The sequence below is a fragment of the Elephas maximus genome, chromosome 19, assembly GCF_024166365.1.
Source record: "Elephas maximus indicus isolate mEleMax1 chromosome 19, mEleMax1 primary haplotype, whole genome shotgun sequence".
Classification (NCBI taxonomy): Eukaryota; Metazoa; Chordata; class Mammalia; order Proboscidea; family Elephantidae; genus Elephas; species Elephas maximus.
Window position 1 is genome coordinate 38,714,460 of NC_064837.1, and position 25,604 is coordinate 38,740,063.

The window sequence follows — 25,604 nt, forward strand, 5'->3', positions numbered from 1 at the left end:
GAGTGAGCTTCTTGGTTCAAGTAGATACATGAGACTACACGGGGAGCTCCTGTCTGGAGGGGAGACGAGACGGCAGAGGGGGACAGGAGCTAGTTGAATGGACACGGGGAATACAGGGTGGAGAGAAGGAGTGTGCTGTCTCATTAGGGGGAGAGCAGCTAGGAGTACATAGCAGGATGTGTATAAGTTTTTGTATGAGAGACTGACTTGATTTGTAAACTTTCACTTAAAGCACAATAAAAAAAACAGATACCGTGGAACAGAGAGGGGGTAACTTAATGAATGAGGCATTTAGCATGATGTATTTAGGGTAGGATGCAGGAAGGAAGAGGGGCAAAAGTCGGAGATGCCGCTGGGAATGTTGCAGTAAAACCAGAAACCAAACCCATTGCTATTGAGTCAATTCCAACTCATAGCAACCCTGTAGGACAGAGTAGAACTGCCCCGTACGGGTTCCAAGGAGCAGCCGGTAGATTCGAACTGCTGACTTTTTGGTTAGCAGCCAAACGCTTAACCACTGCACCACCAGGGCTCCAATATTGAAATAGCCCAGTAACAAATCAAGCTTTGTTAGAGCAGCAGAATTCTTAGTAAAACTAAATTTTAAGAGAAATCCCAATATTTAAGAGAAATAAAAATGAAGCTGTTGTGGTTGAAACAGGGATAGAGACTCTGTGTCTCCACTGAGTAGGCCTTCTTTTCTCCTCCTAACAACTAAGAAAGTTGTGAATTGGCTGCAGTTTTTTTTAAAAAACTGAACCTACCTTGGAAAAACCTTGGAAGCATCTCTATGTAACATGGTTTGAAAGCCACTGCAATGGTCCAAATAATAAAGTGAATAGATAAGACCCAGTATAGAGTGGCTGTGATGATGCGGAAAATGGGGCAGAACTTTACACCAGTTGCCCTCTGGTAACCCTTACTCAGTCACAGCTGCGTCCTTCACACTTTGCTTCCTTCCTCCTTGCGCTGTTTCTCCGCTGTCCTGGGCATTCTGTCCTTGGCCTCACATTAATTAGTAGGCTCAAGGTCTAAGCCTCATCTTTGGCATTGATCTTGATTCCCATCCTTGGTTATAGTTTGCATTGCCTCTTACTTCCCGAAAACAACCTAGCCTGACCCAGCCTTAAACCTGGGAGCCCTAGGATGGGCCTACGAGGCTACTACTTTTGCCAGGATTTTCTAGTTCCTGAGAAAGTTAGGAAAGAAGAATAAAGAGGATTTAGCAACTAATTGTACATGGGCACAGAAAATAATAGAAAGAAGGAGGAAGGGTTATTGATAAACTAATGTTTATTAAGTGGTCTATGTGCTAGACGTGAATATACATAACATATACGTGTATGTGTATTTACATCCGTATAATCGTTGTTATGCTTGAGCTTACTGTCGCAGCCACTGTGTCAATCCACCTCGTTGAGGGTCTTCCTCTTTTCCACTGACCCTGTACTCTGCCAAGCATGATGTCCTTCTCCAGGGACTGATCCCTCCTGACAACATGTCCAAAGTATGTAAGACGCAGTCTCACCATCCTTGCTTCTAAGGAGCATTCTGATTGTACTTCTTCTAAGACAGATTTGTTCGTTCTTTTGGCAGTCCATGGTATATTCAATATTCTTTGCCAGCACCACAATTCAAAGGCGTCAATTCTTCAGTCTTCCTTATTCGTTGTCCAGCTTTCACGTGCATATGATGTGATCGAAAATACCATGGCTTGGGTCAGGTACACCTTAGTCTTAAGGTGATATCTCTGCTCTTCAACACTTTGAAGAGATCCTTTGCAGCAGATTTATCCAATGCAACGCGTCTTTTGATTTCTTGACTGCTGCTTCCATGGCTGTTGATTGTGGATCCAAGTAAAATGAAATCCTTGACAACTTCAATCTTTTCTCCATTTAATATATGAAACCAAAACCAAACTTGTTGCCGTAAGTCGATTCCGACTCATAGTGACCCTATAGGACAGAGTAGAACTGCCCCATATGGTTTCCAAGGAGCGCCTGGTGGATTTGAACTGCCGACCTTTTGGTTAGCAGCCGTAGCTCTTAACCAGTATGCTACCAGGTTTTCCATATATATATATTCTTCAGCAAATGTCTATACCAAATCCACTACCGTTGAGTTGATGAGTTGGTTCTGATTCCTAGTTATACTATAGGACAGAGTAGAACTGCCCCATAGGGTTTCCAAGGCTGTAAATCTTTACCAGAGCAGACACATCTTTCTCCTGGGGAGCAGCTGGTGGGCTTGAACAACTGACCTTTTGGTTAGCAGCTGAGCACTTAACCACTGTGCCACCAGGGCTCCATAAAACTCTATAAGGTGGGCAATTTTTATTATCATATTTAATACATGAGGAAAATTAAATGACTTGCTGTCTTAGTTTGCTAGTACTGCCATAACAAAAACACCACAGGTGGGTGGTCTTAAAGAACAGAAGTTAATTTTCTCACAGATCTGGAGGCTAAAAGTCCAAATCAAGGCCTCGGCCGTGTTGGTTCTTTCTGTGGGCCTCTCTCTTAGATTCTGGTGTCTGCCAGCAATCCTTGGTGTTCTTTTGCTTGTAGATGATTCCTCACATGGCATCTTTCTTCCCCTGTGTGTGTCTCTGTGTCTATTCCAGGGCTTCAAACCAGTTTATTCCAGTTTGAACCCCTGCTCAGAATTGTATTTCTAACAAGATACCAGGTGATGCTAATGCCTCTGATTAGGGAGTAGGGAACAATTCTGAGAACCGGTAGTAGAGCAGTGGTTCTCAAAATTTATTATACGTAAGAATCACCTGGGGATCAGACTGAATCAGAATCTACATTTTAACAAGATCCCCAGAGAGAGTGTGATCCACTCTACCTCCTCACCCAATATCCCAGATAGCCTTTTGAACAACCCCAGGAACAGGGAAATTCTCTTCTTTCATTTACAGGCAATCTCATATTGAGTTCAAAATGCATCTCTCTCACTTTTATCTATGCTTCCTATCTACCTCCATCTCCCAATGCTACAAAAAATTTAACCTATTTCTCATGCTAGACTTTAAATAGTTTTCCCCCCTATCGAGTCAGTTCAAAGTGTTCTCTTTCTTAGATTACACAGCTCCTGGTTCTTTCAAGGGTTGTTGTTATTAGATGCCTTCGAGTTGATTCCAACTCAAAGGACACTTTGTACAACAGAACGAAACACTGCCTGGTCCTGTGCCATCCTCACAATCGTTGTTATGTTTGAGTCCATTGTTGCAGCCACTGTGTCAATCCATCTCATTGGGGGTCTTCCTTTTTTGCGCTGACCTTCCACCTTACCAAGCATGATATCCTTCTCCACGGACTCGTCCCTCCTGGTAACGTGTCCAAAGTAAGGGAGACAAAGTCTCGCCATCCTTGCTTCTAAGGAACATTCTGGCTGTACTTCTTCCATGACAGATTTGTTTGTTCTTCTGGGAGTCCATTGTGTATTCAATGTTCTTCTCCAACACCATAATTCAAAGGCATCAATTCTTCTTTGTTCTTCCTTATTCATTGCCCAGCTTTCGTTTGCTTATGAGGCAATTGTAAATACCATGGCTTGGGTCAGGCGCACCTTAGTCCTCAAAGTGACGTCTTTGCTTTTTAACACTTTAAAGCAGTCTTTTGCAGCAGATTTGCCCAATGCAATACATCTTTGAGTTCTTGATTGCTGGTTCCATGGGCATTGTGGATCCAAGTAAAATAAAATCCTTGACCACTTCAACATTTTCTCCGTTTTATCATGATGTTGCTTGTTGGTCCAGTTGTAAGGATTTTTGTTTTCCTTGTGTTGAGGTCTAATCCATACCAAAGGCTGTAGTCTTTGATCTTCATCAGTAAGTGCTTCAAGTCCTCTATGCTTTCGGCAAGCAAGATTGTGTCATGTGCATATCGCAGGTTGTTAATGATTCTTCCTCCAATGCTGATGCCACATTCTTCATATAGTCCAACTTCTCAGATTATTTGCTCAGCATACAGACTGAACACATACGGTGAAAAGATACAAGCCTGATGCATGCCTTTCCTGATTTTAAACCATGCAATATCCTCTTGTTCTGTTTGAACAATTGCCTCTTAGTCTATGTACAGGTTCTGCAAGAGAACGATTACGTATTTTAGAATTCCTGTTTGTCTTAGTTATCTAGTACTGCTGTAACAGATATACCACAAGTGGATGTCTTTAACAAAGAGAAATTTATTCTCTCACAGTCCAGAAGGCTAGAAGCCCGAATTCAGGATGCCAGCTCTGGGGCAAGGCTTTCTTTTTCCATCAGCTCTTGGGGAAGGTCCTTGTCAACAATCTTACCCTGATCGAGGAGCTTTTCAATGCAGGGACTCTGGGTCCAAAGGCTGTGTTTCTTGGTGGTATGAGGTCCCCGTCTCTCTGCTCACATCTTTCTTTTTATATCTCGAAAGAGATTGACTTAAAACACAATCTAATCTTGTAGATTGAGTCCTGCCTCATTAATGTAACAGCTGCTAATCCCACCTCACTAACATCACAGAGGTAGGATTTGTAACACATAGGAAAATCACATTAGATGACATAATGTTGGATAGTCACACAATACTGGGAATCATGGCCTAGCCGAATTGACACACATTTTGGGGGGACACAATTCAATCCATAACACCACTCTTCACATTGTTATCCATAATTTGTTACAATCCACACAGTCAAATGCTTTTGCATAGTCAATAAAACACAGATAAACATCTTTCTGGTACTCTCTGTTTTCAGCCAAGATCCATCTGACATCAGCAACGATAGCCCTCCTTCTACATTCTCTTCTGAAACTGGCTTGAATTTCTGGCAGTTCCCTGTTGATGTACTGCTGCAAGTGTTTTGAATTATCTTTAGCAAAATTTTACTTGCATGTGATATTAGTGATGTTCTTTGATAATTTCTGCATTCTGTGGCATCACCTTTCATTGGAATGGGCACAAATATGGATCTCTTCCAGTCAGTTGGCCAGATAGCTGTCTTCCAAATTTCTTTCATAGACCAGTGAGAGTTTCCATGGTTGCCTCTGTTTGTTGAAGAGTCTCAATTGCTATTCCATCAATTCCTGGAGTTTTATTTTTCACCAATGCCTTCAGCTCGCACTTCTTCCTTCAATACCATTGGTTCTTGATCATATCCTGTCTCCTGAAATGGTTGAACATCGACTAATTCTTTTTGGTACAGTGACTGTGTATTCCTTCTATCTTTTTTTTTTTTTTAACAGTTTCTACATGTACATTTGGCATTGATTCTATTCTTTGAGTTGTGCAACCATTCTCACCCTCCTTTTCTGAGTTGTTCCTCTCTCATTAACATAAACTCACTGCTCCCTAAGATTCCTATCTAGTCTTTTGAGATAGTTCATAAAAGAGCATAATGCTCAAGGCAGACCTTTTTTACTAGTTAAGCTAAGCTATTGCTCAGTATTAAGATGACTTCAAGAGATATTTTTGGTGTAAGCTTTAAAGATTATCTCAAGGCAATAGTTTCAGGGGTTCATTCACCCTCCATGGCTCCAGGAAGTCTAGAGTCCACTAGAATTTGAAATTATGTTCTGCATTTCCCCCCTTTTGATCAGTGTTCTTCTATAAAGTCTTTGATCAAAATGTTTCTTAGTGGTAGCCAGGCACCATCCAGTTCTTCTGATCTCATGGCAATCTTCCATCTTCTTTCAATGCTTCCTATGTATTGTTCAACATTTAGCCCATAGAATCCTTCAATATTGCAACTGAAGAGTTGAGTTTTTTCTCCAGTTCTTTCAGCTTGAGAAATGCCAAGTGCTTTCTTCCCTTTTGGTTTTCTAACTCTATATCTTTGCACATGTCATTATAATACTTTGTCTTCTCGAGCCACCCTTTGAAATCTGTTCAGGTTTTTTACTTCATCATTTCTTCCTTTCACTTTAGCTACTCTACATTCAAGAGCAAGTTTCAGAGTCTGTTCTGACATCCATTTTAGTCTTTTCTTTCTTTCCTGTCTTTTTAATGACTTTTGATTTCTTTATGTATGATGTCACTGGTGTTATCCCACAAATTGTCTGGTCTTTGGTCATTAGTGTTTGATGCATCAAATCCATTCTTCGCAATCTACTTCTGAAAAAAAATGGCCAGTGAAAACCTTATGGAGAGCAGTGAAACATTGTCTGATATAGTGCCAGAAGATGACCTCTCAGGTTGGAAGGCATTCAAAATACGACTGGTGAAGAGCTGCCTCCTCAAAGTAGAATCGACCTTAATTACAAGGATGGAGTAAAGAGTGGTCTCTGAATTCTGGTGGGATATACTTTGGCTGTGGTGGACTTGTTTTAATTTTCTTAAGCTTCAACTTGAACTTTCATATGAGCAATTGATGGTCATCAATTGGTGGATGATGGTCCACCACTCTGCTGTCAGTTTGTCATAATGTGATGGTTTGTGTGTTGCTGTGATGATGGAAGCTATGCCACCAGTATTTCAAATGTCAGCAGGGTCCCTGATGGTAGAGTTGTTTCAGTGGCGCTTCCAGACTAAGACAGACTAGGAAGAAGGACCTGGCAATCTACTTCTGAAAAAAATGGCCAGTGAAAACCTTATGGAGAGCAGTAAAACATTGTTTGATATAGTGCCAGAAGATGACCCCTCAGGTTGGAAGGCATTCAAATACTACTGGTGAAGAGCTGCCTCCTCAAAGTAGAATTGACCTTAATGACATGGATGGAGTAAAGCTTTGGGGACCTTCATTTGCTGATGCGGCATGGCTCAAAATGAGAAGAAACAACTGCAAACATCCATTTCAAGGGTTAGTTTTATGATATTATCCAGTCCTTTTCACTACCTTTGTCACTCTCCTCTGGAGCCTCCAAGTGTGTGAGTGCACATTTCAAATGTAGTTTCTTTCAAATTACAGCAGCCCAAGAATGGCCTGGTTGACAAGGGACTCTATTCCTCCTTCCTATGGACTTTTTCCTTCTGTGAATGCAGCCTGAGGTTGCATTACTTTCTTAAAGTGTATTTTTCTGGGCTTCCTCATGGGCCATTTCTATTGGCAGATTTTTACCCTGTTTATAGGCCATACTTTCCTTTTTCTTTCCATGTTTATGATTTTTTGTTGTCATTGTTGTTGAAAATGGACATTTTAAATAATACAATGTGGCAACTCTGGAAATTAGGCCCCCTTCCTCCCCAGGGGTTTGGTGCTTATTGTTGGTGTTGCTGTTTGTTTTCTTACTGACTTTTAGGAACGAATTCTGTGAAGTTTATATTCTTTGCCGTGTGTGGCTACTGAATTCGCTACCCAGTTAGCTTAGTGGTCAGCTGATGACTAAACAGAGATTTCCTTAAATGAGAACTTGCACTAACAAGTTTCCCAGCTTTTGCCAAGGGCTTTGTGTGTATATTGGGGCATGCCACCAACATTCCAGTAAACAGTTTACAACACTGCATTAGACCTCACTTCCTTCTTGTGCAGAGCCTCAAAGTCAGCAAATAGTGAGAGATTTGGACCTTCTCAGGCATGTGCGTAGCTCTGCAGAAGTGTGTGGTCTTCTAGATTCCCAGAAATATGTCAGAGCTTTTCAAAGCCCTTTGTATACGTCACAATTGCCAGTTTTTCCCTTTCAGTTTTTAGGTCAGCTTCTAGTTTGCCCTGAATGTTATCCCTGCCTCAGGCAGCTGTGAGGTTAAACAATTGTCAGTGACTTTTGGACCAACACTCTGGGAAAAAGGCTGTTTGCACTGAGGAACTTCTAAGTCAGGTCAAATAAAGACGAACTCTGTGAGTGGGGATTTCCAGGGAACTGCCAGGCAAGTCAAAGAGTGGAAATTCTCCCAGGGCGGGACTTTGGGGTGCTCCAAATTTGTTCTGCCTCCTCAGTGGCTGTGGGGCTGCTGGGTTTCACAGCTTCCATGGTTATGAGTCTGCTGGTTTTCAGGTTAATTTGACTTTGGAGAGAGGTATGAGAATAGGGCAAGTTAAAATGCAACAAAGTTCACTATTCTTACAGAGATTCAGCCACTTTTCTGAATTCCTTGGATTGTTGTAAGCCTTTGGTTAATTCTAGACTTCGGAAAAATGTTAATTCTGACAATATTTGCTAATATTTTCATTGCTTTTATGGAAGAATTTCATTTTCAGAGATCCTTGCACTGCCATTCCATGAGTTGAAATCCCCCAGTTGTAATACCTTCTAAATAATTATATCACATTGGAAACTCGTACTCGTTCTTTTTGCTATGTACCATCGAGTCAATTCCGACTCATAGCGACCCTAGAGGACAGAGTAGAACTGCCCTATAGGGTTTCCTAGGCTGTAATCTTTAGGAAATCAGACCTCCAGGTCTTTTCTACCGTGGAGCTGCTGGTGGGTTTGAATTGCCAATGTTTCTGTTAGCAGCCAATCACTTAACCATTGCACCACCAGACTCCTGTACTCAGCTCCAAGACAAACCAAACCCACTGCTGCTGAGTCGATTCCGACTCTTAACAACCCTATAGAACAGAGTAGAACTGTCCCATAGGGTTTTCAGGGAGTGGCTGGTGGATTCAAACTACTAATCTTTTGGTTAGCAGCTGAGCTCTTGACCACAGTGCCACCAGGGCTCCCTATACTCAACTAGAATCACCAAAACACCTTAGTTTTGTTTTTTTTTTTTTTTTTTTCCCCAATAAACTGCTGGCTACTCCTTGTAGTTGGTTGTTTTTAAAATAGGTTTAAGGCTTTTCATTTAAGCGTATTAAGTTTTATTTTCTTAATTTTCACTGTTGTTCTAGAATGTCAAATAATTTTGAATCTTGACGTGAATGAATATGCTTTTTTAGTTTCTTCTAACTTATGGATAACATTACTTGTCAGGTCAGAGCATAGACCAGCCTTTCTGTGCTCTGCCGGGAACCCCCTCCAGGAGGACATCTATTCCATTGACTAGTTTTGGAATTTTTATGCATTTCCAAACTGTGTCTCTAACATTCCAGTAAGACAGCTTTTTCTAAAAAGGAAGGGTGGTTAATTTTACAAGACTTTATCATAGAGAATTTTCCCAGCTCCTGTTTTTCACTGTTTCTTTATTGTTCACACATTATTTGCTTCTAAAGAATGTTATACTTACTGGTTCAAAGTATCAAGGATCCATCGTTGCTGCTTTTTGAAAATGGGGACAATATCTATCCTTGATTTCCTAGACCTTCTATCTCTCCACACATTTCTTAGTATAGTAGCAATTGTGTCAGAATTAATAAAAAAAAAAACCTTAGCAATCTTGTCCCTGATGAAGGAAGGAAAAAATCTATGGGCCAGAAGGACATGGGCTGGGAAAACCCAGCTTAGCTGTAGTGGTTGATTCCTAGACGGGCAACCCCAGAATCTAACAGCTCTAGATTGTGTGGGAAACCATTGATACCAGAGTTCCAAGCCATGCTCAGAGGACAAGCAGTGATGGTGTGGTTCTGGGATGTCTTCTTTGTAATTATGGTAGCACTACTAACTACTGAAGGTCCTCCTTAGATGGTGCAAATGGTTTACACTCAACTGCTTACCTAAAAGGTTGGCAGTTTGAACCCACCTAGAGGTATCATGGAAGAAAAGATCTAATGATCTGCCTCCCTTAAGATTACAGCCAAGAAAACCCTATGGAGCAGTTCTACCTTGTAACATATGAGGTTGCCATGAGTGGAAATAGACTCGATGGCAACTAACAACAACAAGTAACGAGTGGGCAGACTGAGGAGGATCCATCCCCATTCCCCAACTGCCAGGAGATGGAGCTAGTGAGACTAAGATAGGATAATAAAGCCACATCTAAACTGACTGAAATTCAGGGCTGAAGCCCCAGACATAGTTCCCAAGGCAGGACTGGCCAAGGGCATGGGCACAGTGGACAGCAGGCGTATTGATACCCCCTGCTGACATATTTCTTGCCCATCTGGTGAATGGTTCACATGGAGTGTGGAGCATCCATAATTCCAGCTGTGAGGGGCTGGGGAAGGCAGGAGATACGGAGAAACATTACTTTTGAGAGTTTGCATCATACAGTGGAAATAAAGGCCTGAGGAGGCTAAACAGACCTGTGGTCAGTTCCCTTGGCAAATTAATATTTTGAGCTTCAAGTTTATCACCTGTAAAATAAAGATAATGCTCTCTCCCTTGCAGGATCTGTATAAAGGAAATAGATAATCTACGTTAAGGAGTCAACACACAAGAGGCCCCATAAATTGCACTTTGTTGTTGTTGGGTACCGTTAAGTCAGTTCCAATTCATAGTGACCCTATGTACAACAGAATGAAACACTACCTGGTCCTTCACCATTCTCACAGTTGATGTTTGAGCACGTTTTTGCAGCCACTGTGTAATCTATCTCTTTGAGGGTCTTCCTCTTTTTTGCTGACCCTCTACTTTACCAAGCATGATGTCCTTCTCCAGGGACTGTTCCCTTCTCATAATATGTCCAAATTAAGTGAGACAAAGTCTTGCCATCCTTGCTTCTAAGAAGCATTCTAGCTGTACTTCTTTTAAGACAGATTTGTTCTTCTGGCAGTCTATGGTATTCAATACTCTTCGCCAACACCACAATTCAATTGTACTTTACCCAGTGCCGTCGAGTCGATTCCGACTCATAGCAACCCTATAGGACAGAGTAGAACTGCCCCATATAGTTTCCAAGGAGCACCTAGCGGATTTGAACTGCCGACCCTTTGGTTAGCAGCCGTAGCACTTAATCACTATGCCACCAGGGTTTAGGGAATTTAATTTTGTGTCTTTATTTCTCAGAGCAATTTCCCACCTTTACTGCCAGATGGCGCTTGTGAGCAGTGCTGCCCTTTCCGAAGGCTTTTATTTCCACCCTGTGGGCACTAGGTATCTTCCTCTCTGTCTATGCTCAGGCTGGCATTTAAATCCAGTGCAGCACACAGACTTTGTGTTTTTGATCCATCTGCTCCATGGAGAACTGTGAAACTCAGAGGTACCTATTTCTAGCCAGACACCCATTTCTCCAATAGGATTTGTCACTTGATAAGCATTTATGACATAACCTAAGTAGTTCTGCATTCAAAAGAAGTCAAACAACACTTCAGTAGGAACCATATTTTATACTTCTTCTTGTTAGTTGCCATCGAGTGGGCTTTAACTCATGGCGACCCCATGTACATCAGAACAAAATGTTGCCTGGTCCTGTGCCTTCTTCAGAATTATGCTTGTTGTTATGCTCAAGTCGCTTGTTGAGGCCACTTTGTATTTTGTTTTACTTCTAATCTAGGGGACTCACCTACCAGCTCTGTATTGGAAATATCCTGTTGTGATCCATGAGGTTTTCAGTGGTCAAATTTTGGAAGTAGATTGCTAGTCTTTCCACTTTCTTCCGAGTCTGTTTTTGTCTGGAAGCTCCACTGAAGCTTGTCCACCATGGGTGACCTTGCTGGTATTTGAAATACTGATGGCATACCTTCCAGCATCACAGCAACATGCAAGTCACCACTGTACAACCAATTGAAAGATGGGGGGTGGATTTTATACTTACCCCTATTATAACTTAGAGAGGCTAGAAAGAGTACAGGGATTCACAGTTCAGGCTGTGTGGTTTGAATCTCAGTACTGGTATTAGCTAAGCAATGTTGGACAAATTTATTTGCTCTCTGTGAACCTCGCTTTTCTCATCGATGAAATGGTGTGATAATAGTAGCTACTTCATCGGATTGTTGCAAAGATAAGTGAAAATAATACACATAGGGAACTCAGCACCAAACATGGTACATAGTAAAAAAACAAAAACCAAACCTGTTGCAGTTGAGTCAAGTCTGACTCGTAGCAACCCTATAGGGTTTCCAAGGTGTGGCCAGTGGACTCGAACTGTTGGCATTTTGGTTAGCAGCCAAGCTCTCAACCACTACACCACCAGGGCTCCACTCCTTAAATATAAGCAATTATCACTCTTAAGACCATGAGTTTTGAAGTCAGACGGATATAAATTTGACTCCTAGCTCTTTGACTTCAAAGTTGCATATCTTGAATAAGTCATGTAACCTCTCTGAGCCCACTTTCCTTAAAAGTTGCAAGATTATTACGAAAATTAGAAAGGTATAAATACAACACTGTTTACTTTTTAATCATTTGTAACATGACCCATTTCAGAGATTTGAGTTTACCTACTGAAAACAAAAATTATGCTAAATGGCTTCTTTAAAAAGCAAGTCCTAAAATCCGGGTGAAGAAAGAACAAGGGTATGAAAAATAAGGACAAATCACATTTCTGGTTAGGATCTTAGATCTCATCGTAAAAGTTGGCATACTTGCTAGAGATGGGTCACAAACTTGACATTGAGCTCCTTAGCATCCAAGACAATCAAGAAAGGAAATATGGTTCGTTACCTGATTCAGAGTGTCAAGATAAATGCAAAGGAGTTCTGAAGAAGAAACCCAGCTATTCCTAGTTCTAAGACTGAAGAGACTGTAGCACATGGTGGGTACACAGTAGATGTATAAACGCTAGCTATCCTCATCTTCATTATTCACAAAATGCAGTGGAAGCACAGAGAAAAGAGTAAGTCTAAGAATAAAAGTGATATGGCAGAGGTAACTTTTGAGCTGAGTAAGACTGAATGTGAATTTGCCAGGTGCCTGAAGGGTGGAGAAGGGAGGGGTCTCTCCACACGGGAAGAGTGTGAGAGTTCTGGATGATTCCCACGCATCCATGGCACAGCAACTTTAAAACCAGGAACTCATGTGGTTTCTTGCAGGGTGGAGATGAATCTCCCATTGGGCCAAAAGGCACAGGGACTGAGGGGGGAGGATGACCTGGGAGCATTGTCCAAGCAGCTGCTTTGCTTTAGAGTCTCTCCCGACTAGACATCTGGTGTTTAATGACAATTCTCAGAGGGAAGCTAGTTGTCTTTTTTTTTGTATATTTTGTTTTATTTTCCTGAGGACCCAGACTTATGGCTCTGGAAGGGAGAAAATGGTCAGGATAGTTACAGGAAACATTAACTTTTTCCTCCAGGCCTTCTCTGTCATCAGGAGCAGTGGTGGAATAACCATAGGGTGAAAGGGGCTTGGAGGTGCAAGTCAAGAAGGAAGGATTCTGGTATTCTTCAAAAGTAGGGGGGAAAAAAAGCACAGGAATATCACTTTAATAGAAGGCCCACATTCTATCTGTGGTGTCACGAGAGGAGAGGAGAGGGGAGGGGAGGAGAGGAGAGGAGAGTCGTAGAGGCAGAATCTTAGCGATCTAGTTCCTCAGTTTGCAGATGAAGACTCTGAGGCCCAGAGAGCTGAAATGAATGTGTTTTGGTGGTTTAGCTCACACAGTCCATTTTGGAGCCAAGTCTAGGACCTACGCCTCTGGACTCCCAGGCCACTGGCTTTTGGGAGAATATGTTCTTCCAGAACATGTGTTATGAGCTAGAGAAGAGATATGAGGAAGGAATTTGGGTCTCAGTCCCTAGGGCAGTAGAGCACAAGTGAAATAGCTGTGGAGATATGCTCAAGGCCTTTTCCTTTGTATGATGATTATGAGTTTCCCTCTTAGTGTTGCATTGGCCACACCCCAACAGCTTTAATCCCCACAGAGCTCTCACTACTCACCTGCTATGGGAGGCAAGCCCCACAGTACCCCTCCCCATGCCACTTAGTAAAATTGGCAAAGAAGTTGGCCGATCCTGGATCTTTGGTTTTCAACAATCAGTGGTGTCCACCCACATCCCCCGGACATCTCAGCCAGCTATACAATTTCCCGATGTGGGATCCCATATTGCCCCCAGCCCACCTGGAACCTTATAATGCTTCTTTGGTCAACAAATAAGCATCCATTCAATCACACATTGGCTGTCACCAGAAGCCAGTGTACTGGAATGTACTAGGCACTTGGGTTAAAATACAGATTCCCTGTCCTAGTGCACTCCACTGTCTAGTAAACAGACGAGGATAAATGCCCCGACCATCATTAATTATAGGGGGCCTTGGGAACACAGAACAGAGAGCATTTATCCCAGCCTGGAAATGGGAACAGGTCAGGGAAGGTCTGCTTAAGAAAGGCTGCCTGAACTTGGCCTTGAGAAAGGGGTAAGCACTGGACGGGAGAAGAGGGAGGAGGGCACTGAAGGCAGAGGGAGTGACCTGAGCAAGGGCACCATGGAATGAGAAAGCATGGCATTTTCAGGAAACTGAAAATCCCCAGAGAATAGGGTGTGAAGCGGAGCAGAGTTAGGTCTCCTCTTAGCTAGCACTCCTCCCCCCAAGCCACTTAATAAAATTGACAAAGAAGGTGGTCTGTCCTGGGTGTTTGCTTTTTAATAATCAATAGTGTTCACCTCCATCCCCAGGAGATCTCTGCCAGCTATACACTTTCCCATCCTCCTCTCCAATCCTGTTTTCAGAACATAGTGATATAAATGCACAAATGCTTAGATATAAATGACTGATAAGGCTTATTATGGAAACCTTCCCCAACTACTTGGATTTCTAGCAGGGCTCAGGAAGCCTCAAGCCAAAGTCGTGACTTTCTCTGATAGTGGAATTCCAGATTTGGCTGAACAAAGTCTTATTTGCAGAGTGTATGGAAGATTCCCAGGGGCTTCCTTCTAAAGTGACTGGGTTCCAAGACAGGGTGTCCCAAGACATTCCCAAGAGTGAGTCTTCTAAAAGAACCAGGTAGAAACTGCATTTCTCTTTATGACTTAGCCTCAGAAGTCCCAGTGTCACTTTTTCCATACGATTTATTTGAAGTAGTCGCAACCCCACTCAGATTCAAGGAGAGGGGACATAGACCCCACTCTTGCTGGAAGGAATGTCAAAGGATATCTGGCCGTCCCTTAAAACTGCCACGCCCACCCTTGTATTGCAAGTAGACAGGTCTGAGACTTATTAGCACTCAGTATTTGCATACAAGAGTAGCTTTTCCTCTGCCCCTCACCTATATAAGAAAGGTGTCTCTCCATATCTCATAAGACCAGAAGTCCCAATTCTGGGGTGCAAACACCGACTTTGATATTTAGTGCATTATTCTAGGGAGAGAATTCATGGCTCTTATTAGATTCTCTAAACCACAAAAACCAAAGTTGCTGCCATCGAATTGATTCCAACTCATAGTGACCCTGTAAAAGGCCCCTAATCCAAAACACCTTGAATCGCTACCTAGGTCAACCAAGTGTTTTGAGTTGGGAAAGTAGAAAAGGGACAAAAAGCAGGGTACTCATTTTACCAGCACCTTAACTGCCACCCAGTTCCTAACCCCACAACCCAATCACCCAGCAAATTGTTGATACCAAAACTCATTGCCATTAAGTTGATTCCAACTCATAGCAACCCTATAATGCTTCCTAATTACTATTTGGTGAAACTCCTAGTATCTTTCACCTAAAAGATCCCCAACTAACTCTGAAGGGAAGTGAGAAACAGGATATTGCTGGGAAGAATTGTCTCTTTGCTTCTCTCAGTGTTCCTCGTCTGTAAAATGGGGTAACAATGGCTGCCCAGCCCTCCTTACAGGCTGCTAAGATAACATTTTGAGTGTTTTGTGTACTGTAAAGACAACAGAATTGTTAGGGAACTGTGTTCTTATTTCTCCTTTTCTCACACCACTCTCTGCTTCTTTTTCTTTTCCTTTCCTTTTTCGTTTCTTCTGCCACATTCCCTCTCATTTCTTCTAACACATCCTCTCTGTCTCTCTCCCTCTCTGTCTCTCTCTCAGAAATCAAGCTGGAGGGGGCGGGATAAGCTTGGCAGAAATCTGTGTCTTCTGCTTTAGACAGACACCCGGAAGGGGGCAGACTGGGAGGAGTGTCCCAGTGTCTGCATTCCCTTGGGACTTTGCCCTAAAAAAACCTGTCTGCAAAGACAGAGCTTTGTTGCTTGGAGGTATTTGTGCCCAGGAGGTTGAAAATGAGCTAATTAGTGATTGCAATTAGGTCTGAATTCCTGAACACAGCACTTCTATTATTGCCTCCCTTGCAGAGACAATCGAGTAATCACCAATTTTCAGGACTGAAAAGCCCTTTGAGCTCTTCCCGGCCTGCCTAGGACAGGCATGGTGTGCTCACTGCAGCCCAGGGTAGTAGTTTATTATCTCAGCCATAATCTGTGTTCTAAGAATTCTCCCCAGGGCCATTCTCAGCATGGTTCTGATGGTTATCGTTGCACCCTCCCTGTGAGGCACGTGGCAGCATCCAAACTTTAGCCCTCTCTGCTCTGCCCAGGACTGTAGAATCAGGCCATCTAGATTGCAGATGTCACTCCATCACAGACAACCTTGGTGGCTTTGGGTAAGTCCTTTCTGTTTTTTGGGCCTCAATTTTGCCATCTGAAAAAAACAAAAACAAAAAGCTTATGTCTTAGTTTCCCAGGGCTACAAGTAGCTGGCTTAAAAAACCAGGAATTTATTTTTTCATCATTCTGGAGGCTACAAGTCTAAATTCAGGGTGTTGGCAGGGCTGTGCTCTCCCTCTGTCAGCTCTAGGGAAAGCCCTTTCCTTGTCTCCTTCAGTTTCTGGTAGCCCCGGATGTTTGTTGGCGTCCTTGGCTGCTTATAGATTCATGACATGGTTTCTGTCATGCCTGTGTGTATGTTGCTATTTCTGCATCTTTTTTCCCCTTTATGAAACACCACTTAGACGGGATTAGGACCAGGACCCACTCGGGTATAATTTATCATTTCTTCAAAGAAAAGACCCTACTTCCCCAAACACAGGCACAGATACAGGGGATATGACTTCAACACACATTTTTGGAAAACATAATTAAATCCATAACTCTTTACATGCATTAAAAAAAAATTTTTTTATGTGGGTTTTTCTGGAGAAAAGATCCATGTCTGTCATTATTTTCTCAAAAGGATCTGTGACCAACAAAAGTTAAGTCTCCCTGGACTGACCGATTTATAAGTTCTCTTAATCAGGTTTTGAGTATTCCTTGGTTCTGTGCTTCCAGGAATATCGTACGTCTAACTGGTCAGCGACCGTTGGCCAACTGCCCACTGTGTGCCAGGCCCTACAATAAGCCCTGAGGATGCAAAGGTAAATAAGACACCTTCCAAGGAGGTCACTCTCCCATGGAGGAGACAACCCACAGAGTTACAAAAACAGGTCCGAAATATAACACACAGGGCGTGTGAGGAGCACAGGACACCTGAAATGTTTGTACCTTTTCCTCCTCACCTCCAGAGGGGACATGAGCTGCTGAAAAGAGAGGGGGTACTATTAGGGACCCCCCTTCAACAGGTTTACAAAATGGAGTGCATGTCTCCATCCAGTAATTTCTGAAGGCCGCAGGTCCCACGCCCGTCTTCCTCCCAAACATCCTCCACAGGCCTTTCTGCCCATACTGCCAGCAAGCTTGTTGATCTAAGTGGAAATGAGCCTCCTCCTTCCTAGATTTAACCCCCACTGTGTGTCCATCAGAAACCCTGGTGGCATAGTGGTTAAGTGCTATGGCTGCTTACCAAAGGGTCGGCAGTTCGAATCCACCAGGCGCTCCTTGGAAACTCTGTGGGGCAGTTCTGCTCTGTCCTATAGGGTCCCTATGAGTCAGAATCAACTTGATGGCAATGGGTTTGGATTTTTTGGTTTTTGGTGTGTCCATCAAGGAGCCCTGGTGGCACAGTGGTTAAGCATTCAGTCGCTAACCAAAAAGCCAGTAGTTCGAATTCCACCAGCAGCTCCTTGGGAACTCTATGGGGCAGTCCTACTCTGTCCTATAGGGTTGCTATGAGTCAGAATCGACTTGATGGCAACGGGTTTATGTTTTTTGTGTGTGTTTGTCAAGGAGTCCTGGTGCAGTGGCATCACTAGGAGGGTGTGATGGGTGTGGACTACTCTGGGTGACACTGTCAGAGGGGGTGACACCAAAATGACTATTAAAATACCTTTGTAGTTGACTAACAACGAAAACATTTTTGTAAACCCAGCTTACATGTATCAATATACCTACAAGGCTAAAACTTTATGCTAATTTACATTTCAAACCTTCTAACGCTCTCCAGTCAGAGCTGTCACTACCGCCCAATTACAATGGGCTTCAAATCACGTGGTTTCGTCTGCATGTGACACATGCTGCTGCTGTTTTTGTAGTCGCTGATTTTGTCGAATTTTCTGGTGTTTTAACCTCAATATGGTAATTAGTATTTGTGAAACTAAATCAATAACTTTGTTGAGACTGAAGTAGTAATTAAGGAAAAGAAGGAGTGATGTACAGGAATTACAATTTATGAGTAACATTGGTATAAAAAACATGACTAAGTATTCTGTATGGTCTGGTACAGGAGGAAGTTCATGGGGCGAGTGACACCATGTGACACCAACCCTAGTGACGCTCCTGCTTTGGTGGTGCAGTGGGTAAGCACTTGGCTGCTAACGTAAAGGTTGGAGGTTCAAACCCACTATCCGCTCCACAGGAGGAAAATGTGGTAAAGATTATGGCCTTGGAAATCCTATGGGGCAGTTCTATAGGATCAGTATGATTCAGAATCGACTTGACGGCAATGAGTTTGGTTTGGTTTGGTGTGTTAATCAAGGAGCCCTGATGGCGCAGTGGTTAAGCACTCTGCTGCTAACTGCGAGGTTGGCGGTTCGAACCCACCAGTTGCTCTGAGGGAGAAAGATCTTCCATAAAGATGAAAAAACCAAACCAAACCCATGGTTGTTGAGTTAATTCCAACTCACAGTGACCCTATAGGACAGGGTAGAGCTGCCTCATAAGGTTTCCAAGGCTGAAGTGTTTACTGCTACATCTTTCTTCTGTGTAGCGGCTGGTGGGTTTAAACTGCCAGCCTTTTGGTTAGCAGCCCAGAGCTTAACCACTTCACCACCCGGGCTTCTTCTGTAAAGATTACAGCCTTGGAAACCCCATGGGGGTAGTTCTACTCTGTTCTATAGGCTTGCTATGAGTCAGAATCAAGTTGGCAGCAAGGGATGTGTTAATCAGACCTCTGCTGCCAGGGGTGAGAAGCCTCACACCCTACAGGAGCCCCAGAATCCCATCAGCTCTCTTTTTCCTGCCCGTGCTGGGCCCTTTGGGCCCCTTTCATGCCCAGCACTCCAAGAGAGTGAACCTTAGAGACACTGGTGAATACATTATCCCAATGGCATGTCATTTGGCTCCGGTGCCAACCTTAGCAGTTCCCAGTAGCTCCCAGTGACTTTATGGCTCTGCAGGAAGCACTGTTAAATGGGAAATCCACTTAATAGAAGAAAAGCAGGAATGTTTTCAATGAAACATTAAAAGAGGAGCAGATGCTGCATTGGGCCCTGATTCTAATCCCAGTTCCTTTACTAGCTGGGTCTAAGTTTTCCCATCACACTGCTACCCCCTGTCCAGGCAACTATCCTCTCTGCTCTCCACTATTACCCTGAGCGTCCACATGTGCCTCACATTCTCCATATGGCAGCCAGAGGGATCTTTTTAAAATGTTAATCACAGCATGCCGCTGCCCTGCTATAACTCTCCTTAGAATAAAATCCAAACGCAACCAAGTTCTGCCACACCTTCCAAGATCTGTCTTTTGCCATCCTCTCCAGCCCTGTCCTGCACCCAGCTTCTCCTCACTCACTAAGCTCACTGACCTTCTATCTGTTCCTGCATCTCAGTCAGTTCTGCCCCAGGGCCTTTGCACTTGCTGCTTTTGTTGACTGAACTGTTCTTCCCCCAGATCTAGGCATGGCTTCTTACTCTTGTGATTCAGGTCTCAGCTTAAAAAGCAATTTTTTAATGCGAGGTCTTCCCTGACCATCTCATCAAGCATTTCCCCCACTCTACCCCCGTTACGACTTCTTCGCTCTGTTTCCTTTTACTCTTTTCATATTGCACCTGAAATTATCTTGTTTATTGCCTGCCCCCCACCCCACCCACACTGACGAACCTTGTTGTCCCGTTCAACTAATATTCCCAGCATCTAGAAAAGGGCAGAAGGATCCCTAGTGGCGCAGTGGGTTAAGCTCTTGGCTGCTAACCGGAAGGTTGGCAGTTTGAACTCACCAGCTGCTCTGTGGACGAAGATGTAGCAGTCCTCTTTTGTAAAGGCTACAGCCTTGGAAACCCTATGGGACAATTCTACTCTGTCCTGTAGGGTCACCATGAGTTGGAACAGTCTCAATGGCAACAGGTTAGAATAGGCCATGTCCCATAATAGACAGCTAATAAATATTTGTTGAATGATTGAATGAGTAACTACCACGAAGTCATTTAATATATTTGTGCTCCAAATTCCTTAGCAGTAAAATGAGGGTAGTAAAACCATCTACCTGGCTATATTTCTCATCTTTTTCAATCCTTAGAAAACTCTCTGGAATAGACGTGACTGTTAGAGACATTTTACAGTTAAGGAAATGGAAAGTTAGATGGGTTAAATAACTTACCTCAAATCATAGATGTGGCTTGAAATTCTATCCTCTTAAAGATACCAATATAGGTTTGGGGGACAGAGGCAAGGAAGAGAAATTCTATCCATCCTTCCGAATTTTAAATCCCACCAAAAAGATAGCCATCCACTGGAAAAATCTCTGCCGTTTATCTGGCTTTACACCTGAAAGCAAAGGCTGTGGCCAGCAAGGGTTCAAGCCTGTGGCGTGATAATTCCCACACACCATTCTTCTGCACCTCATTCACTCTGGGCACATCTCCTGTATCCAGTCACTCATTTATTTATCCACCGATGCACCACGTATGTACTGTTAGTAGCCAGGCACTTTGACGGGCACATGGTGGATCCAAGGAGGAGCCCCTGGCTCATACTAAGGATATGCCCCTGGTCTGGCCTAGAAATGGATGGTCCTCAATCAAGTCTGTTGGTCAAATTCTAATTCTTTGACTAAATAAAGTAATGCAATAAAAAGCTTATTAGCCAGGTGTCTGGCATGGAGTAGGCACTCAGTGAATGTAAGTGAAGATCATGATGATATTAGAGCCTAGAGCTCCTTTCTCAGCCAGGTTGCCTAGAAGGAGAGAAAGAGATTTAAAATACGCTTAGCAGTTTTTCCCTTCCAGAGCCTTCTCATTAGAAAATCCTGTTCACATGACTCTCGTTGCCTCTTGCTAAATCCACAGCCTGTACAAGCAACTGAAAATAATAAGCATAATTTAAATGCTGTGTCTTTCCTAATTAAAATCTATCCAGAGGGGTTGCCAGAGTTATTTTAGCCCATGTGGCAAAGGAAGCTCCATTATATAAATCCAGGCTTCTAAAGAGTCAAAGGGGAAGTGTGTGTGTGTGGGCGCGCGCGCGGGCATACAAGTTTGCGTGTTGTGTGAGAACAGGGGTGCTACCAAGAATGCATAGTTGGATCTGAACAGTTTGAAGAGTCTGGATTTTAAAAGGGAGCTGTTGATGGATCCACTGGGAGTTGATCCCTTGAGGTGCTTCAGGCTGGTGAATAACTCTGGAGTCTGCCTTGATCTTTTTAGAAGGCTCTGAACAAACACACTGGAATGGCTTTTTCATGAGAAGATGACACTCCAGCCCTCTCCACAGAGGCTCCACATGCTTGGCGGCCCCCCTCGGAAACCTTGGTGGCCAGAGCAGCTGTGTCAGCCTGCTTCCCCCGAAAAGCTGGGAAAGCAAGCAGGGAGCCCTCTGCTAACCCAAGGGCCTCTTTCCAACAGACAACTCCCCAGAGCAAACCACACAGGAAACCAAATCCAGATAGAGAGAAGGAGATACTAGTGGAAAAACGAGGCAGCAGGAAGAGAACGAAGGAGGATGAAGAAGGGAAAGGATATTAAAAAGCTTTAAGACAAAGTCTGAGGGAGGTTTTACTTTTAGAGGCAGGGGTGTGTGTGAGAAGGCAGTTGGTTAAGGTATGAAGACAGTTTGCGGCATGCTTTTAATTTTCCAAAAGTCTTTTTCCCCCATCACCTTTTCCTTAACCCTGGCTTTAACTCTGCTAATATTTTTGAAATACATCTCAATGTGTTTTATTGATAAATCGGTTTCTTTCCCAACAGCCCTGCTGCCATATTGCCACCGAGAAAGAGAAGAGGAATGCCATTGAGTAGGGAAGAAGCAAGATATGATGTTAAGGGAACACCCCACCCAACAGGAAATGGGACAAAAAGAAGTTAGAGATCTGGGAGGGGTCTCAGAGGAGAGAAAAGACAGAACAAGAGACATGAATGTGGGTGTTCCTGCTCCCCAACTCAAGAGCAAACTTAAGGTTGTAGGAGCATAGAAGGAGAGGGAAGATGTCCGGCAGGAGTTTAGAATCACCCAGATAGGGGAACAGGATAAACTTACCCCTGGGGAAATGCAAATCTCTTGGAGACATCCCACAGTCAGCCCAGCACAACATCCAGCATGGTGCCAGGGCAACAGATTACCTGGGCTGAGGTAGTATCCAGGTAAATGGGCTTGAGGTCCAACTTGCAGACTCCAGCTTGGTGCAGAGAACACATATGAAAGTTCTGGGGCCCTTAGAGAGATGCAGAAGGCTGAATGAAATTAAGGACCCACATAGACCTGGGCTATAGATGAGGTGCTTCAGGGTGCAGGAACCTCAACTCTAGGGGCCAAGTCAGGGCCACACATAAAGCTCCAAAGAATGGGATTACCTTCCTAGGCAGATACTCAGAAACCAGACCAGAATGGCCACCAATCAGCAAAGACCCAGGGCCAACATGTACAACCGAGGCTTCTCTCATCACTATTTCAAGGATTTCTAAGTTCTGCTTCCACCCAGATATAGCCTTGGGAAAGAGAAGAGGGCAGAACGATACCTTGAAAGAAACTGCCATGGTAGGACATTTGTATTTTGAATTGATTGAATTCTTACCCCAAAGAGATCATGTTGATTAACCAGTAAGCAAGGTACAAACAGGCTTAGTTGTATTTACTTACTAATCATCTGTGGTGAAACCTGTGTAAAATTGTGTACTACAGATTAGTAACTAAGTATTAACTAAGCTCATATGTACCTTGCTTACTGGGTAATCTGTCCCTGTGTTGAGTGAAAAAGATTGTTTTTAATTTGGAAACGAATAAATTATTTTTAATTGACCAGTTAAGTTTGGACCGGGGGTGGGGGTGGGGGTGGGGGACTCAAATCAAGATGAAATCAATTAAAGTTTATTTTAAAGACTGTATTTTTCCCAGATCTGAGTTGTAGTGTAAAAATTTTGATCTTTCTGTGATAATGACCTGAAATATTTACAAATAAACTTAGAGCATACAAGTCATTTTCATGTACATTATCTTTTTTTAACTTCACATCAAATCGAAACAGATCTTATTAACCAAAGTTTACAGATGTGGAAGATGGAGGCTCAGCTATGGTAAAGGCCTTGTCCAAGTTCAACAACTTACAAGAGAGCTTTTTTTTTTTTAATATTTTATTTATTTTGGTGGCAATATACACAACCAAACATAAATCTGTTCACAATTTCTGCATGAATAGTTCAGTAACATTGGTTACATACTTCACACTGAGTCACCGTTCTCACTGTCTCAACCCATATTGTTTAATCACCACACCATTAGTTTAGGCTCTCTATCCCCTAAAGTTCTCATCTGTGCTTTAGATGAACTGTTGTCAGTTTATAGTCATAGAGATAATTCTTGACCAGAGCACTATACTTGAGGCAGAGCCCTGGTGGTAAGTGGTTAAGAGTTATGACTGTTAAGCAAAAGGTCAGCAGTTCAAATCCACCAGCCACTCCTTGGAAACGCTATGGGGTAGTTCTACTCTAGGGTCACTTTATTTATTTCTTCGTATACTTGAGGCAAACTTTCTTTATTAATTGGCCAAAACTGTTATTTAGTTTAATGATAGCTTCATGGGATGGTTTCAGTTCAAAGTTCAAAGATTATTTCCAGGCATTAGATTCAGGGTTCCCTCAGTCTCAATGGATCCAGTAAGTTTCGTTCCACATGAGTTTGAGTTCTGTCCCATGCTTTTCCTCCTTTTGATCATGATCCATCTATTGGGTCCTTCATCAAAATGTTTGGTAATGGTAGGCAGGCACCACCCATTTCTTTTTGTCTTGTGGTAATGAAGGTAGTAGTTTATGGAGGCAATTAAACCTACAGCCCATTTCCTTCTACAATTCCTGGGTCTCCTTCTTCCTCTGCTGTTCCTGGCAAACAGAGACCAGTTGTTGTGTCTTGGGTGGCCACTCCCAAGCTTTGAAGACCCAGGTGCTACTCACCGACCTAGGAGGTCGAACAGAAACTCTAAAAACAATGTTAGGCCAATTGGTTAGATAGACCCGGTAAGTCATGACCCTAAACGGAAGAAAAAAAATTAAAAAACAAAACAAAACCCATTGCCGTCGAGTTAATTCTGACTCAGAGCGACCCTAAAGAACAGGGTAGAACTGCCCATAGGGTTTCTAAGGAGCAGCCATAGCTCTAAAACACTGTACCACCAGGACTTCTAAACAGAAAGAAAAGGAACTTTTTTTTTTAATCTTTGTAAGAAGAATCTGAAAATAGAGAAATACATTAAAGAAGAAAATAAAGATCCAGACTGAATTAGTTAGGATTAGGTTCTGCTGCCATCCCTAAGATATAGTCCCTGCCCTCAAAGATGCTGACATTTTTGTGGAGGAGCTGAGCTGTGGATAAACATGTCTAAACCACATCGTAGGAAGCTAGCCATCGCAAGAGAGGGACAGACGCAGAGCTTGGGTTGGAAGCAGGGCGCAGTTTACAGGACAGAGCAATCACTTCCAACTGGGAGACAAGAGATGATTTCATTAAAAAAGTGTGGAATTTCAATTTGTGTTAAAAACTGGGTAAGATTTGGATACTTTAAAAACTACACTTAGGCCTAGAAGGCAAACAGTGGACTGAAGAAACAAGGCTCTTCTTGCCTCCATTTCCCCATCTGCCAAACAAGAAGCAGAACATCTTAGCCCTTGGGACACAGGGAGGCAAAATGCCCCATTAAACAACACAGGCCTGGGAAATAGGGTTGCTGTAATTTTATTTAGCTGTGTGAAACATTCTCACTTTCCTTCTCCAGACCACACATCTGAGGAAGAGATGGACCAGATGAAATATCTCAAAGACATCCTCTGGCTCAAACATTTTATATTATTTTGTGATCCTAAAAGAGCCTCAGGGTAAGTTTCTGAGAATGGGAAATGGCTTCCTGCTCTCACAGATACTTTGGTGAATGGATAACCCTTAAGAGAGTCAACTATGGTGTGTTTTCAAGGTCAAAGCTGGGGAGGGGGTAGGAAGTCTGGGCGCACATGCATAGTTTTCCTTTCCCCATCCAATTTCTGTCCCCGCTCCCCCTTTAGCCGTTCCCACAGACATCCACTCACACCTCCTTCTTCTTCTCCCCTCTACCCCACACAAATACCTATATAGGGAAGGAAGGAAAGAGGGAGGGAGAGGAGAGACAGACAGACACACGCAGGAAGAGAGAGAATGAATGGCCAAGCCAGTATTCAGATAGCACAAATCCACACTTCTGCTGAGAACTGTGAGACCAATGGAGGTCTCATCTCCTCTCTGCTCACCCAACCCAGCCTCCTCTTTTAAATGGCTTTTCTTCTATTTCTGAGATTCATCTTCATTCAAAGGAAAGAAAGGCACTTTGGTCTTTCATGGGCACTTTTTCATGAAGCTTTTGTGTGTGTGTTCGCTTCCCTCTGAAGTTCTGGGGAGGCCGCAGGGGGACCTGAAAGGAGGGTGAAGGGGTTTCTG

The 25,604-nt window shown here is 43.1% G+C and overlaps 1 protein-coding gene across 3 annotated transcripts in view; it reads left to right on the forward strand.

Moving 5' to 3' along the window:
- The window catches only part of MMD (monocyte to macrophage differentiation associated), a 102,237-nt gene that overhangs the window by 67,322 nt on the left and 9,311 nt on the right, over positions 1-25,604 (forward strand). For 2 of the 3 annotated variants that reach the window (XR_007514198.1, XR_007514197.1), the window contains exons 7-8: positions 21,899-22,685; positions 24,913-25,012. Coding sequence is in view for 1 of the 3 variants with exons in the window: in XM_049861139.1 (XP_049717096.1) it covers positions 21,899-21,949 (51 nt within the window). In the remaining 2 variants the exon portion in view is untranslated. Of the gene's footprint in view, positions 1-21,898; positions 22,870-24,912; positions 25,013-25,604 lie in introns of those variants that run through there. The other variant, XM_049861139.1, reaches the window with a different exon arrangement.